General features: G+C 41.6%; 1 protein-coding gene across 1 annotated transcript in view; it reads right to left on the reverse strand.

Moving 5' to 3' along the window:
• DNAH10 (dynein axonemal heavy chain 10) overlaps positions 1-15,694 on the reverse strand; it is a 194,262-nt gene that overhangs the window by 32,485 nt on the left and 146,083 nt on the right. Inside the window, exons 53-56 of the mRNA XM_053589697.1 lie at positions 6,921-7,124; positions 6,236-6,316; positions 3,583-3,780; positions 2,648-2,809 (exon numbers count right to left, since the gene is read on the reverse strand). Of these exons, the coding sequence (XP_053445672.1) occupies positions 2,648-2,809; positions 3,583-3,780; positions 6,236-6,316; positions 6,921-7,124 (645 nt within the window). The remainder of the gene's footprint in view (positions 1-2,647; positions 2,810-3,582; positions 3,781-6,235; positions 6,317-6,920; positions 7,125-15,694) is intronic.

Here is a 15,694-nt window from a genome sequence, read left to right on the forward strand (position 1 = left end):
TTGGCCTGTTTATTGTCTGGTTGTCCTCACTGGGATGTAAGCGCCTCCGGAAGGCTAGAACCCAGACCTAGAACAGGGCTGGCTCACATTAGGAACACTGAGCTGGACATTGCCCCTCCCTCAAATGCGTGTCCACCTGGATCCTCAGAATGTGACCTAATTTGGAAAGAAGGTCTTTGTGGATATAATTTGTTAAGATGAGGTCATACTGGCTAGGGTGGACCCCAAATCCAATGACTGGTGTCTATCTAAAAAGGCTATCTGAAAACACACAGGGAAAAAGTGCACATGACGATGGAGGCAGAGATCAGTGATGCACCTACGAGGACAGCCAGGTACTTCCGGAAACCACTAGCAGCTGGAAGAGGCAAGACATAATAGCTCTCCAGACTTGTGGCCTCCAGGACTGTGAGACATAAATGTTTGTCGTTTTAAGCCACCCAGTTTGTGGTACTTTGTTACGGCGGCTGTAGGACACTGACGCAGAAGGTGATCCATACACGCGAGCCAGGGGTGCTGAGCTAGCAGGGTGCCAGCTTCATGCTGGAGGCTCCCAGATTCTTAGCATGGACAGGGCCTGCAGCCTGAATGAAGCCCAAACCCAGTGGTTCTCAACCTGTGGGTCGCAACCCCTTTGGGCTGTATTAAAGGTTCGCGGCATTAGGAAGGTTGAGAACCACTGCTCAAACTGAAGGCAGCAGAGCCAACATGCAGATTCCCATTAATACATTTGAGCCTCTAGATCCAGCTGTGCTTAAAGGCAGCCTGCCTCCAAATCAATGCATTTCCATTTTTGCTTATGTCACTTTGAGCTCACTTTCCAACATTTGCAACTGAAATAGGCGCAGGCACCCTGGAGACAGAGATCCCAGAGGAAGGTGCCTTCAAAATTTCAAGAGCAAATTGCCCTTGGACAAAGAATGATGGTGATAGGGCAGGGAAAACAACAACAGATGGGAGAGCCACTAAAGTTAGGGGTGGCAAACAGGTCACCCTCAGTCCAGACTGCAGCCTGGGCTCTGGGGGAGGGGCTTCTTTGTCACAAGCTTCTTTAAGGCGGTGGTTGAGTCTCTTTCAGTTCTCCTGCCTCCCTATGGTGATGTCTGATGTGAAGTTGATATCCAGTCAGTATCTGTTGACTGGACAGATGAAGACATGAAATAACAGCATCCTTCGAGACACATTTCAGTCTAGTTTTACATCCAGAGCACACAAGTTCAGCAGGGGTCTCTGCATGTTCATATAAATACACATAGTGAACACTTGGGAATACAGACTTTTTAAAAGAAGAATCATAGCAAAAGGAGCTATGTAAGAATGAGGCATTTGATCAAGGTTCTGAGAGAAGAAACATGGCCAGGAAGACAGAATTCTTCCTGGAAGAGAGTATTCTTTGGGCAAAGCAAAGTGAGTCACGTGGCATAAAGAAATAATGTTGTGAGCATGAAACAGGTGTCCTGAGAAATGAGCTGGGCCGGATGACACAGATGGGTTGACAGGGACCCTTCTTGGCCTCACTGAGCATTCAGCATTAAAATAGGCATCAGGGAATTGCCAGGAATTACAGGGAGGAATCACTATCAGTTAAGTTGTTTTGGTTGCAAGCAACAGAAACTAATAATGGTCAAGTTAAGACAAATGAGAATCTGTTGTAGGAGACAGAGCAGCTCATAGAAGTGGAAGATGCTGAAAGACATAAATGGGGGAGCTCCAGGGATCCAGGCTTAGAAACCAGATGCAGTCTCTTCCCTCTTTCATTTATGGGATAAATGAAAACAAATTATCTCGAGCCTCATGTTGGCTGATTCAAAATGTTCAGGCCAGGAGAATCATCTGATTGGCTGCCGGGGTTGGAATAAGTCCATCCCAATGGCACACAGGGGGAACTGGGGAGAGGCAGTTTGCCAAAGCCAAACTGGGGGCACTATCTCCAGAGTGGTAGAAAATGTATCCTGTGCAGAGAGGGCCTGGTGCAGTTGGTACAGAATTAAACCAAGATTACACTTAGAAGCAATATGTGTGAACTAGAAGGAGCAGGAAGAGAGGCAGGCAGATTGGATGGCTTCTGAAAGAATCTGGGGATTAGCTGTACCAGGCACAAATCAGGATTTGGATGATATAAAATAATGACAGAAAACAGAAGCCCACAGACTTGAGAGAAGGGTGAGAGGTAAGGCACAAAGGTAAGCTAGAGGAGCCATTTGGTGTGAGGTGTCTGTGAGAGCCAGACACCTGGGTGGGACAGTACTGGTAAGCACAGCTGCTTAGCCAGGAACTCCAAGTGCAGGGGCCCAAGAGGGAGCCTTGAAATAGCTTCAGGGAAACCCAAGAAAGCCCCACGCAGAGGATGCTAAGGCTTCGGTCATTTCAACCTCAGCAATTAGTTTACTGGCTCAATGAAGATCAAGAAACTGACTTCTCCACACCCCATCAAATCCTCAGGCTGCTCACTCAGGGTCCTACGGACGGCAGAGTCTCAGGGCTTAGGAAGGAGTACAGGACTGGCTGCATAGGAACTCAGAAAGAAACAGGAATCCAAGTGTCAAGGATGCCAAGCTCAGTGCCAAAAAGTGATTTCTCAAGGACATCCCAGTGTAAGCTTGTCCAACTCAAGAGTGGGCCCACCCCAGCATTGCCCCTCACTCGCCTATGGCCGTGTTGGTGGCAATCTCCTCCAGCAAGGCCTCGCAGGCAGCAGACTTCTCCGCCAGCACAATCTTCTGTTCGGCCAGCTTTTGGTTCAGCTCATCCAGCTGAATGGTGGCCTCCTTCAGCTTGTCCAGGCCCCCCTCCAGACGTTTGCACTGAGCTGAGGAGAAAGTGTGCAGGGTTCACGATCAGGGCCACTCTGGACACACCTGGGCAGGTGAGCTAAGATTCATCAAACGTGGGCTCATTGAAACAAAGATCACTTTTAAGAGATGCCATGCATCCTTCAGTGCCTCCACTGCCACATGGGACAGCACTGGTCAAAATGAATACATGTCTGAAAACAGCTAGTGCCGGAGCATTTTTTAAAAAGCACTTTCTAATGGAGCATGTTGCACTCAACAGTTATCTCTAATGAGATGAAAATCCAGAGCAACAAAGCATATGGCCCAACACTGAGAGTAAAAATAAGAGCATGCCGGGCGGCACCTGTGGCTCAGTGAGTAGGGCGCCGGTCCCATATACCGAGGGTGGCGGGTTCAAATCCAGGCCCCGGCCAAACTGTAACAAAAAATAGCCAGGCGTTGTGGTGGGCGCCTGTAGTCCCAGCTTCTCGGGAGGCTGAGGCAAGAGAATCACCTAAGCCCAGGAGTTTGAGGCTGCTGTGAGCTGTGACGCAACAGCACTCTACCAAGGGAGATAAAGTGAGACTCGGTCTCTAAAGAAAAAAAAAAAAGAAAGAGCATGCCCAGGGGTCCCCCCACATAGAGGAATTACTTCAAAATGCAAACTCCAAAATGTGCTTTGCTTGGCCTCAATCATGAACCTGCCTGATCTTGCTAAAAAATATCTGCCTCAGAAAAGACAGGTGCTTGAAGGCTTACTCGTAAATAATGATTTCTCTCAACTGTTCCATCCCATAACATGTCTTACCTATGTTATACTGAGTTTTCTCATCCAGTAATTTTGCATAGGTGTTAATAAAATCAAGGTAATTCTTGGGAGTTACGTAGTTGCTGCGTCTGAGTTTCTGCAGAAATTGTTTGCTGAATTGCCCCACGGACTCGTGAACCAAAACAACATGCTCTACCAGATCTTCCATGTTTTCTGGTGGGATCAATGAGTTATCCCCTGAAGAGGAAGGAATGAAAAAGATGGAAAGAAAGGAAAACAGCAGTTCCTCAAGAAGTTACATAAAGAATTACCATATGACCCAACAACTCCACTCCTAGGTCTGTACCCCAAAGAACTGAAAACAGGGACTCGAGCAGATTCTTACGTTCCAATATTTACAGCAGCACTTCTCACAGTGGCCAAAAGGTAGAAATGATCTGAGTGTCTATAAACAGATGAATAAACACAGAAATGTGGTCCATCCACACAATGGAACACTGCACACCCGTACCGAGGAAAGACGCACTGGCGGCTACAGCGTGATGAGCCTCAAAACAAGATGCTAAGTGAGAGAAGCCAGACACAAAAGGACACAGCCTTCATGATTCCACTTCTATGAATTTCTACAATAGGCAAATTCATAAAAACAGAAAGTAGAGCAGAGGTGACCAGGGGCTGGGAACAGAGTTTCAGTTTGAGATGAATAAATAGTCTTGGAAATAGATAGTGGTGATGATGGCACAGTGTTATAAATGTAATTAGTGCCAAATATACACTTAAAAATGGTTAACATGGAAAATTTTGCTGTATATATTTTGTGACTTTGAAAATTTTAATATAGAAAGGAGAGGGAAACTATTACTTATTGGTGACTTTTCTAGACGACAGCTGCAACCCAAGCTCCAGCGATTTCTCTGATAACACAGAAAGCCAATCTTCCTTCCCACTAATAGGAAGATCTGTCTTTCCTAATGGCTAAGACACCACGGTGGAAGGAGACTGAAATCTCAGAGAGATCAACATGCCTAATCCCACCCCTGGGAGTGGGGTGGGCTTAGTCAGCCTTTCATCATTGGATGTGTATCGGACAAAAGGTGGGCCTTCCTATTAATCTGTTGAAAGAATTAATGATCACTTCCAGTGCCAAGACTACATGTCTCCAGTCACCTGACAGACTGTTGAATATACTTACCACAAAGCTGACTATGTCTCATATTAAAACGAAAGAAGGAAAAATTGACCAAAAGGGCAAATTCACATTCTACAGAACTGATCTTGAATTATATCATCAGCAAACCACAGTCAGAGGGCCAGTCTTCTAGTGTAATGAAAAACTCCGCCTCACAAATATCCATACTTTAGGGCACAGTCATTCCAACCCTAAGGAATATATTCTAAGGGAAAGAACTCTAAGCAAATTTCAAGTAACATTATTTAAGGCTCTGAAACATGGAATACTGAAAGCAAATCCAACTGCTAACACTGGAAATGGCAAACACACCTATGAAAAGTAGGGCCCATCTCTCTCAGGGTTGGCAAACCGTGAACCAAAGGGCAAATCCTCCACCACCTTTCTTTGTAAATAGTTTTATTGGAACACTGCCACATCCATTCATGTACATAATATCTATGACCTCTTTCATGATACAAATGCAAAATTGAGTAGTTCTGACATAGCTGTATTTACCATCTGAACCTTTACAGAAAGCTTGCTACCCTCTGAGTTATGTAATCAGAACAGAGTCATTCTCTTAGCCCCCTTCTCCCAAATGCTGCATTAAAATTAAAGTTATGAATGCTGCTTGTATATAAGGACTATTTATTTACTGAATATATATTTTTAAGGTTGAAACGATTTACAAGGTCACCTACTGTCATTTGGCATAAATCTGCTCAAGCTAGGTCCAAAGAAAAAGATTTTATCTAGGCAATAAACAGACTTTCTTTTTTATTCAAAGATTTAAATAGAAGGGAGGGGGGAGGTTTTGGTGGAGCGAGGGTAATGGGTGGGGCCACATCTATGGTGCATCTTAGAATGGGTACAGGTGATTGCACTAATGTACACAGATATGATTTAACAATAAAAAAAAGAAAAAAAAGATTTAAATAAATATCGAAAGTCTTAGGTGTTTGAAACTTTAGAGAGAAATTTGATACTGATTGATAATGTTTACTGAAAGGTCCTTGGGGCACCAGCGCACGTTTTTCTTCATTCAAAGAGGCAAATAGTAATAGTACAGTCTCTCTTGCAGTTATTCAACTCTGCTGTTACAGCATTAATGTAGCTACAGAAAGTATGTTTTCCCCACCCCCAAGGGTAAGATAGGATTTTCATTAAACAGAAAGGAATACAGAAGAAATAAAAAGCCCCACAGAAAGTATGTTAAGGAGTGAATCTGTGTACCAATAAAACTTTATTTACCAAAACGAGTGGTGAGTCAATTTGGCAGCAGGCCATGGTTTGCCAACTCATGCTTTAAATGACACCTAATCAATTTTTATCCTGCATTGTCCATGTAAGTCTCCTGAAATCCCTTGAACTGTAACTTAATATAGATCAAAAATGAAAGTCATTTGTTACCACAGGGGTTTCCAGTGAAGGAATTGACTAGGCCAAATTCAAAGTCGGAAAAGAGGTAACAAATCACTTTGGTATACTAACAATGTAGTCCCCATAATAGCTGTGACTTACCTAAAAATGACTTAGCCACTGCATGGAGAGCTTGGGGAGGCCAGGGCATGAACCAGTCAATACCAGTGTTATTTACCATACCTTAAAAAGACAGATAAAAAAATGATGCTCACTCTGTAGCCCTGAGATGGGCCCAAGAATACAGATCCCATCTCAAGCAGCCCATGGATTGGTGAATGAGATGAACATATCCAAGTCTAATTCATCAGAAGCAGTTTTTCAACCTTGCCACCATTGACATTTGGGGTTGGGCAATCCTCTGTTTCCAGGGCTGGCTGTGCATATGTTTGGCAACATCCCCAGCCTCTACTCACCAGATGCCTGGAGTATATGTCAGCCTCTTCCCCACATTGTGATGTACACAAATGTCTCCAGCCATTGCCAAAGGACCCCTGGAGGAAGCAAAACCCTCCTCCTATCAAGAACCTCTGTCTAGCAGAATTTTCCCAAACGGAAGGGAGCAGAGAGCCACCCTCCATGCACTATGGACCTTGCACTTATGAGCATGAACAGAATAATTCACCTAAGCCTAAGCCTGGTGGCAATCACAAGGCTCCCCCCACCATGTAAGGCCCACATGTCAACCCAATGCTTGTTCTACTTCACTGGTGGAATCTCAAGAGGTAGACAAACCCCAAGCACCCAAGCCCTGCTAACCAGGGGAAATAAGTCTGCAGGCTCAGACCTGGGAAATTTCTGCACCAGGTCCTCAGGGTATCTCCCACCGGCGACATGCCTAAGACGATGTGCAGGTTGTTTGCACTTTTGTTCACAAAGTACTGCCACACAGACTCCTTGGCTGGCCCCATGCCCTGTTTGGCAGCCTCTTGTCCAATCTGACTGAGGATAGACTCCTTGTCCTCTTCTGCGAAAAGTGCAGGTACAATTCCTAGGAAACAGGGACACATGGGTTAGTTTTTACTTTTTTTTTTTTTTTGGTCTCAAGGTCATTACTTCTCCAGGCACTGACCAAAGGTCATAGAATAATACTGAGGAAGAGGGCTGCATCCTGGCTCTGAGACCTGAGGCTCACTTGCTATAGGCAGAAAGCCTATAAATAAGCCTTTAAATGGTTCCATTTTGTGAAGGCAAGTTTGAAGTCTTTTGTGAATTAGAAAGTAAAAAAAACCTGGATAGAACTCCATATGTGGCTAAAGGCTTGGTGACGTAGAAGTGATTAAAGGCCTGGTTTTGTGGGGGCAGGCCTGCAGGCAGGTACCTGTATATCTCAGGAATTTCCAGACTACTCACTAAAGATGAATGACTGCCTCTAGATGGTCTGTTAAAGGTCAAGAATTCAAACAGCTTATTCCCCCCAGAACCCTGTTTTGTGGTTTTGTTTTTGATTACTTATGAATATCTTTAGATAATGCTAGTGAAGTGGTTATTGGTTAATCCGTAGACCCATAGGTGCCAGGCAGTGAGAGGCCTGGGGCTAAGGTTTAAGTTATATGTATATTGAGTAATTGTGTATACGTGAAGTATTACCTATGTAAGCTTTGGTGGAAGAAATAAAGTTGCTGCATGCTATGAGAGATCTACAGCCTTCCTTATTCGCCATACAATTTCATTTCAGGTCTTAATCTCTGCGGCACTGCACCACACAACTTTCACGCATTTTGGTGCAGCAAGCAGGGTCCAAACCTGTGTGGGGACAGCATGAGCCCAAGCGGGTCTCAGCTTAAGGTAAGCCTGGTACTTTGAAACTGGAAGGAAGGTTGCTGTGCCGTGGGTACATGAGACTTCCAGCAATAAAATAAGGAAATAATGGGACATTCTCAGTCCTTGCAGGACCAGTATATGGCCCTGTTAAAGACTCTGTTAAAGTCTATAGGCACCACTGTTAAAACAAAAACCTTGCAAGGACTGTTTCGGGTAGTAGCTAAACATTGCTAGAAAAATCAATTAAATTTAAAAGTCTGGAAGAGTATAGGCAAAGCTCTAAGGCATGTCCATCAGAGGGGAGATGTCTAAGTAAAGATATTTGGGCCTCTTATCACTTGGTAACTGTGGCATTGGAACCCTTACAATCTAGTTCTGATGTAGAAAATCTTGAAATTTTTCCTCCCCAGCCTCCGGAAGAGGGATAGACTGTAGAAGAGCCTGTGTATAATGAACCAGAAAATCCATAAGTTAAGAAAGAGTCAGAGAAAGATCAAACCAAAAGTGACGCAGATCGTACTATAACCAATTTTCTTTTTTTTTTTTTTTTGTAGAGACAGAGTCTCACTGTACCGTCCTCGGGTAGAGTGCCGTGGCATCACACGGCTCACAGCAACCTCTAACTCTTGGGCTTACGCGATTCTCTTGCCTCAGCCTCCCGAGCAGCTGGGACTACAGGTGCCCGCCACAACACCCGGCTATTTTTTTTGTTGTTGTTGCAATTTGGCCGGGGCTGGGTTTGAACCCGCCACCCTCGGCATATGGGGCCAGCGCCCTACTCACTGAGCCACAGGCGCCGCCCACCAATTTTCTGATAGTGAGGATATGACTAAAATTAAGAAAAAGTTAACCAGGCCAATGAGAAACGTTATTCAAAACCTCCCAATTTTCTGACCTTACAAGATAAACCTTTGACCCCCACTGCTCCTCCAGGTTGCTATCTAGTGTGGCCAAATCCTCTGGATTCTCAATTCATTACTAAACTCCATTTTCCTGTTGATCTGGCAACTTTTAATATTGTCCAAAATGCCGAGTCTTCCTTGGCATTGCCCCAAGCTTCTAATGCTCAGTTCACCAGTGCTTTCACTTTCCCACTACTTAAGGAAGCGCTTAAGGACAGTCATATTCCTATTCAACTAAAAGTTTTAACTATATTAAAAGATGCTGTTCATACTTACGCCCCTAACTTGCAGTATGTTTTAGGGATTTTAAGATGCTATTGTGCTGGGCAGCGCCTGTGGCTCGGTGAGTAAGGTGCCAGCCCCATATGCCGAGGGTGGCGGATTTAAACCCAGCCTCGGCCAAACCCAACAACAAAAAAAAATAGCCAGGCATTGTGGCGGGTGCCTGTAGTCCCAGCTGCTTGGGAGGCTAAGGCAAGAGAATCACATAAGCCCAAGAGTTAGAGGTTGCTGTGAGCCATGTGACGTCATGGCCCTCTACCAGAGGGCAGTACAGTGAGACTCTGTCTCTACAAAAAAAAAAAAGATCCTATTGTGCAAACCATTTACTTATTCCCGTAGATTGGGATACTCTAGCACAGACTACTTTGTGTAGAGGATAATACATTCAATTTAAGTCCTGGTGGATGAAGGAAGCAAATAAACAAACTCGCCATAATAGACAGGACAATCCTCCTACTTTTAACTTTGATCAGTTAACAGGAACTGGAGCCTTTGATGGTATAAATGTTCAAACACAGTATTCTAATGATATACTGGCTCAAATTCAAGATAATTGCCTTACTGCATGGCAGCATCTCGATGAAAAGGGGCCGATTAAACAATTTTTCACAAAAATATTTCAAGGAAACAATGAACCATATACTGAACTTATTGCTCATTTACAATCAACAATTGAGAGATCGGTGCTTGGAGAAAATGCCCCAAAATGTTGCTCCTGCAACTGGCTTTTGAAAATGCTAACACTGATTGCAAAAAAAGCCATGGCCAGACTCAAAAATCAGGATAATGTCACTATTGATCAATATATTCGCGTTTATCACGAGAGGATCAAGCACTTTCCAAGCTAATCTGTTAGCCTCAGTTTTGCAACCCAGTACTACAAGATCTAAATGCTACAACTATGGAAAATTTGGCCACATTCGGAAAGAATGCAGAAAAGGTAAAATTGAAACTAAAACCGAGACCAAGCCACCAGGCATATGTCGCCGGTGTGGTAAAGGCAGACATTGGACAAATGAGTGGCGCTCAGTTAAGGACAAAGACGGCAATATTTTGCCTTCTACCCAGAATCAGGGAAACTTCAATGCAGGGCTAGCTCAAGGCCCCCAAAAAAACAAGTTGAGCTCTCTTCTTCATCAGTTTCCAGTGAGTGATGACCAGGCTCACGCTCAAATGAATCAGAACTAGGTTCTGTTAACAAAGTCCACATCCAGGATTTATTTCATGCCACTCAAGGAAGTGCAGCCTTGGATCTCCTTTTATTAACAGATGTTAACTTTAACAGTGGGAAATCTCCTAAAAAATTACCCACTGGAGTTTATGGTCCCATACCTTCAGGAACTGTAGGATCAATACTAGGAATAAATAGTTTTACTATGGAAGGACTTTGTGTACACCCAGGAATAATTGATGAAGACTATAAGGAAGAAATTTTAATAATGGCTTCAGCCACAAAAAATATCCAATTGTCTGTAGGACATCATGTGGCTCAAATATTAATTTTACATCATAAAGGAAAAACAGCTCCTGTTACCAGGGAAGGTGGTTTTGGAAACACAGGAAAACATGTCTCTTGGCATACTTTCCTAAATGATGCTTGCCCTCAATGTAAGGTGACATTTGAACATAACATTCAAATTGAGGGGCTAATGGACACAGGAGCAGATGTCTCTATTATTGCTTCTCACATGTGGCCTGAATGTTGGTCACAAGCTCGAGTAAAAGCTACTTTTGTCGGGCTTGGAACAATGACTAATATTGAACAAAGTACTTCTGATTTACATTGTCAAGGACCTGAAGGACAAGCAGCTTGTATCTGCCCTTATGTTGTACCCATAGCCATTACCTTGTGGGGTCGAGATCTATTACAACAATGGGGAGCTATGCTCACTATCCCCACAATTTCAAAAGCTGCTAAAAATATAATGTTTAATATGGGCTACGATCCAACCCAGTCCAGCCTTTCTAGAGAGCTTAAAATAACTTGAATTGGCCATGATAAAAAAGGCCTGGGGCTTCCTTCTTTATTAGAGGATTTTTCTTAGGGGCCTCTTCCCAGTGCTTCACCCTTTCCTTGCAGTGGAAAACAGATAAACCAGTTTGCGTGGAGCAGTGGCCTCTTCCTTTAGTAAAATTAGAAGCACTACATCAATTAATTGATGAACAATTACAAGCTGGACATATAGAACCCACTACCAGTGCATGGAATTCTCCAATATTTGTAATTAAAAAGAAATCAGGCAAATGGAGAATGTTAACAGATTTAAGAAAAATTAATGCAGTCATTAAACCAATGGATCCTTTACAACCCAGAATTCCTAATCCAACTTTAATACCAAAACATTGTCCTATAATTATTATTGACTTAAAAGATTGCTTTTTTAATATTCATTTGCAACCAAAAGATGCAGAACGGTTTGCTTTTACCATTTCTGCTTTACACAATGAAAAACCTACTCGGAAGTTCCACTGGAAGGTATTGCATCAAGGTATGCTTAACAGCCCCACCTTGTGTCAACTGTTTGTCAACCTTTAGAAGAACTTAGGAAATCTTTTCCAGAGGCCATGTGTTTACATTATATGGATGATATATTGTTGGCTCATCCATGCCCTAATAAATTACAAGAATTATACCAATTAGCATGTTCCAAATTTAAAGAATATGGTCTTCAATTAGCAGAAGATAAAGTTCAAACTCAGGAACCTTGGAAATATTTAGGATATCACATTACTGCTCAAAATATTGTTCCTCAAAAAGTACAGATTAGAAGAGATTCTCTTCTAACTCTAAATGACTTTCAAAAATTATTAGGAGATATTAATTGGGTATGGCCAACTTTAGGAATCCTCACTTATTCTCTTATTCATTTATTTTCCATTTTGGAAGGGGATCCTGATCTTTGCAGCCCTAGACAGCTTACTCCTGAGGATGAAAAAGAATTACAGTGGGTTGAGGAACATATTCCGGACGCTCAATTAAACCAAATCTCTCAAATTAATAATTTTTATATCTATGTCTTTCCATCAATGCACTCTCCTACAGGACTGATTGTGCAAGAAACAGGCTTTGTCGGATGGTGCTTTTTACCTAACAAAGCATCCAAAAGTATGGAAACCTACATACAAAAAATGGCTGTTAATTATAATAATAAAAGGAAGACAGCGCTTAAGACAATTAATATAAAGAGATCCTGAACAAATCATTGCTCCTCTAATAATCAAATTTCTGATTTACTTACGTGGAATACTGAATGGCAAATTGCATTATCAGATTATATTGGAATAATAGACAATCATTTTCCTCCAGATAAAAGAATTCAGTTTCTTAAAAATACTTCTTGGATTTTCCCTAAAATAGTAAAATTAGAACCCATCCCACATGCAGAAACGTTTTACATGGATGCAAATAAAATGGGAATATCTGGATATTTAGGTCCTCATACTCATAAAGCACAACAATCCCCTTATTCATCTGTACAAAAAGCAGGGCTATTTGCTATTATATTACTTCTAACAGATTTTCCTGATCATCCCCTTAACATTATTTCTGATTCACAGTATTCTATCCATATTGTAAAAACTATTGAAATTGTTACTTTGCCATTTAATTCACAAGAACTTACTTTATTGTTTTCATGCCTTCAGCAGTTAATTAGAAATAGATCTTATCCTATATATATTACTCATGTTAGAGCTCATTCCAATATATCAGAACCCATTTCATTGGGCAATCAAACTATTGATCAGTTAGTAGGTTCAGTTTTATCTGCTCAACATGAGCATACATTACATCATATTAATGCTTAAGCTTTAAAAAGAAGACATGAAATTTCTTGGCATACTGCAAGAGCTAAAATATGCTCTTGCCCTACTTGTCAGCCTTTAATAACTCCACATTTACCTATGGGAGTCAATCCTAGAGGATTATTATCTAATCAATGATGGCAGATGGATGTTACTCAATGTCAAGAATTTAGAAAATTAAAATATATCCATCATTCTGTAGATACTTATTCTCATTTTGGGGGGGGGGGCTTCAGCAATGACATCTGAGAAGGCTGATGCTGTAATTTCTCATTTATTAGAAGCCTTTTCAGTCATGGGTAAACCTTTGACTATAAAAACAAATAATGGTTCTGCTTATATTTCTAGCAAATGTCAAGCTTTTTAAAAATTACATAATATAAAGCATATTACTGGAATTCCTGGTAATAGTATAGGACAGGCCATTATCAAAAGACAAAATTGAACTCTAAAAGAAATGCTATTAAAACAAAAGAAAGGGGGAGAACAGTATAATATCACCCTGAGAAATAGATTATCTCCAGCTCTTTTTACTTTAAATTTTTTCAATATAAATGACAAAAATAATCCAGCATTGGATCAAAATTACTTCTCCTCCATTAAATCAACCCATTTATTATAAGGATACTCTAACAAACTCATGGACCCCGGCAAATGTCATACAATGGGGAAAAGGTTATGCTTATATTTCTACAGGAAATACTAAACTTTGTGTTCCAGATAAAAACTTGAAAGTCTGACATGGCCCCTTTGACACACACTCAGAAATTGGAGAAACAAATGATGTCCCGCTTGAATGGACTAAATCGGGCAGCAACATGGAAGGAGAGATGATCACTGCTGCCTCGGACAAAGGAAGCACTCCTGATGACTTGGGGTCAGGTAAAGAAATTGTGCCATAAAGTGGAGGAACTGGTGAATTACACCCACCAGCAGATGAATGCCTCCAACCTGTTTCTGGCAATGATGGCCCTTCTGACTGTCCAGACTTAAGGACAAAAATATGAATATTGGACTTACATTCCTAACTCTCCTTTACTTTGAGGTGTTAGCTGGCTGGAACCTACTGTTCCAACTTATGTTAATGATTCTTCTTGGCTTCCCGGTCCTTATGACACCAGAGGGCCATTCCGGCCTAATGAAGAAGGCATAGGAATTTCTAAGTATACTAGTGGGGTGATTGGTCCTCCCATATGTTTTTGAGACTACTCCCATTGCCTTAACGTGTCTGTTCAAATGTGGGCTAGTTTGTATAAACATAAGCCTGAAAACAAAGAACAAATATCTGAAATATTTATGTTAAGTGCTTACTCTCTAGACAAGGTCTGTATTGATAAGATTTCTTCCAATCCTGAATTACCACCTTGAAAATGCTTATGTTTTCAGAAATTTGTGAATGGGTACATTGGACCAAATGTGAAGGAGATTTTGCACATATGCTTATTAATACCACAGGTGGAGAAGTCATGTATTAGGGACCTATGGCTTACTTAAGATCAGACTTGGAATCAGCTTTGTCTTTAAAATTTTTATATAATGAGAGCAAAGCATCAGCTTTAGCTTCTGAGTATATTTCATGGATGAATGGAGGGTTCCACCACCACCAGCCCCCAATACCTGGAATTGCAGCATAACCTAAACAAATGCATTTGTGAAAAATTGCTGTAGCTTTACAGCCTCTTAAAGCTTGGATTGGAGGATTATTTTTCCATAACAACCTCCAAGAATATGAAATGCAGTTTGTGGTAAATGATACCAAATACATTCAAGCCTGTTTACAACTTCCTTTTGTATGGCTAAAAGGAAATGTTACTTGGAATCAAGTAATAGGAAAATTATTTCGTTCTACTTGCCAATTGTTCAATTGTATTAACAATTCTTTGAGTTTTATTTATTTATTTATTTTTTTAGAGACAGAGTTTCACTTTATGGCCCTTGGTAGAGTGCCATGACATCATACAGCTCACAGCAACCTCCAACTCCTGGGCCCAAGCGATTCTCCTGCCTCAGCCTTCTGAGTAGCTGGGACTACAGGCGCCTGCCACAACGCCCGGCTATTTTTTGGTTGCAGTTCAGCCGGGGCCGGGTTTGAACCCGCCACCCTCGGTATATGGGGCCGGCGCCTTACCGACTGAGCCACAGGCGCCGCCCAATTCTTTGAGTTTTAATCCATCTAAGGAACAACTGTATTTGCTGAGAATTTGCACTGGAGTTTGGCTGCCTATCAACTTAAACAGACCTTGGCAGGAGTCCCCAGCATTGTCCATTCTGCAACTTGTAGCTGATAAGATCCTGAAAAGAAGCAGACGTTTCATTGGTCTGCTCATTGCTGCCATCTTAGGGATTATCACTGTTACTGCTGCCACTGCTACTGCTAGCATTGCATTAACTGAAAATATTAAGACTCAAAACTTTGTGGCCAATTGGCATAGGAACTCTGAACAATTATGGACTGCCCAAAAACAGATTGATACTGAAATATATAATGAATTATCAGATTTAGAACAAGCTGTTGTTATGTTAGGTAATGAATTGGTCAGTTTAAAAAGACAGATAAAATTGAAATGTGATTGGAATATGTCATCTTTTTGTATTATCCCTGTTATGAAACTAAGTTCCCTTGGGAAAAAGTGAAAAAACATTTGTTAAACCATGAAAATTTAACCGCTGATATTGTTAATTTACAACATGAAGTGTATTCCACTTTTTCAGCATAAATTGGAAAAAGTGGATGGAGATGCAATTTTAAAAGGAATTGCTGATGGAATAGAACAGTTAAATCCATTGCCAAAAATTAATGGTCTAATTG

The sequence above is a fragment of the Nycticebus coucang genome, chromosome 4 (genome assembly GCF_027406575.1).
Source record: "Nycticebus coucang isolate mNycCou1 chromosome 4, mNycCou1.pri, whole genome shotgun sequence".
Lineage (NCBI taxonomy): Eukaryota > Metazoa > Chordata > Mammalia > Primates > Lorisidae > Nycticebus > Nycticebus coucang.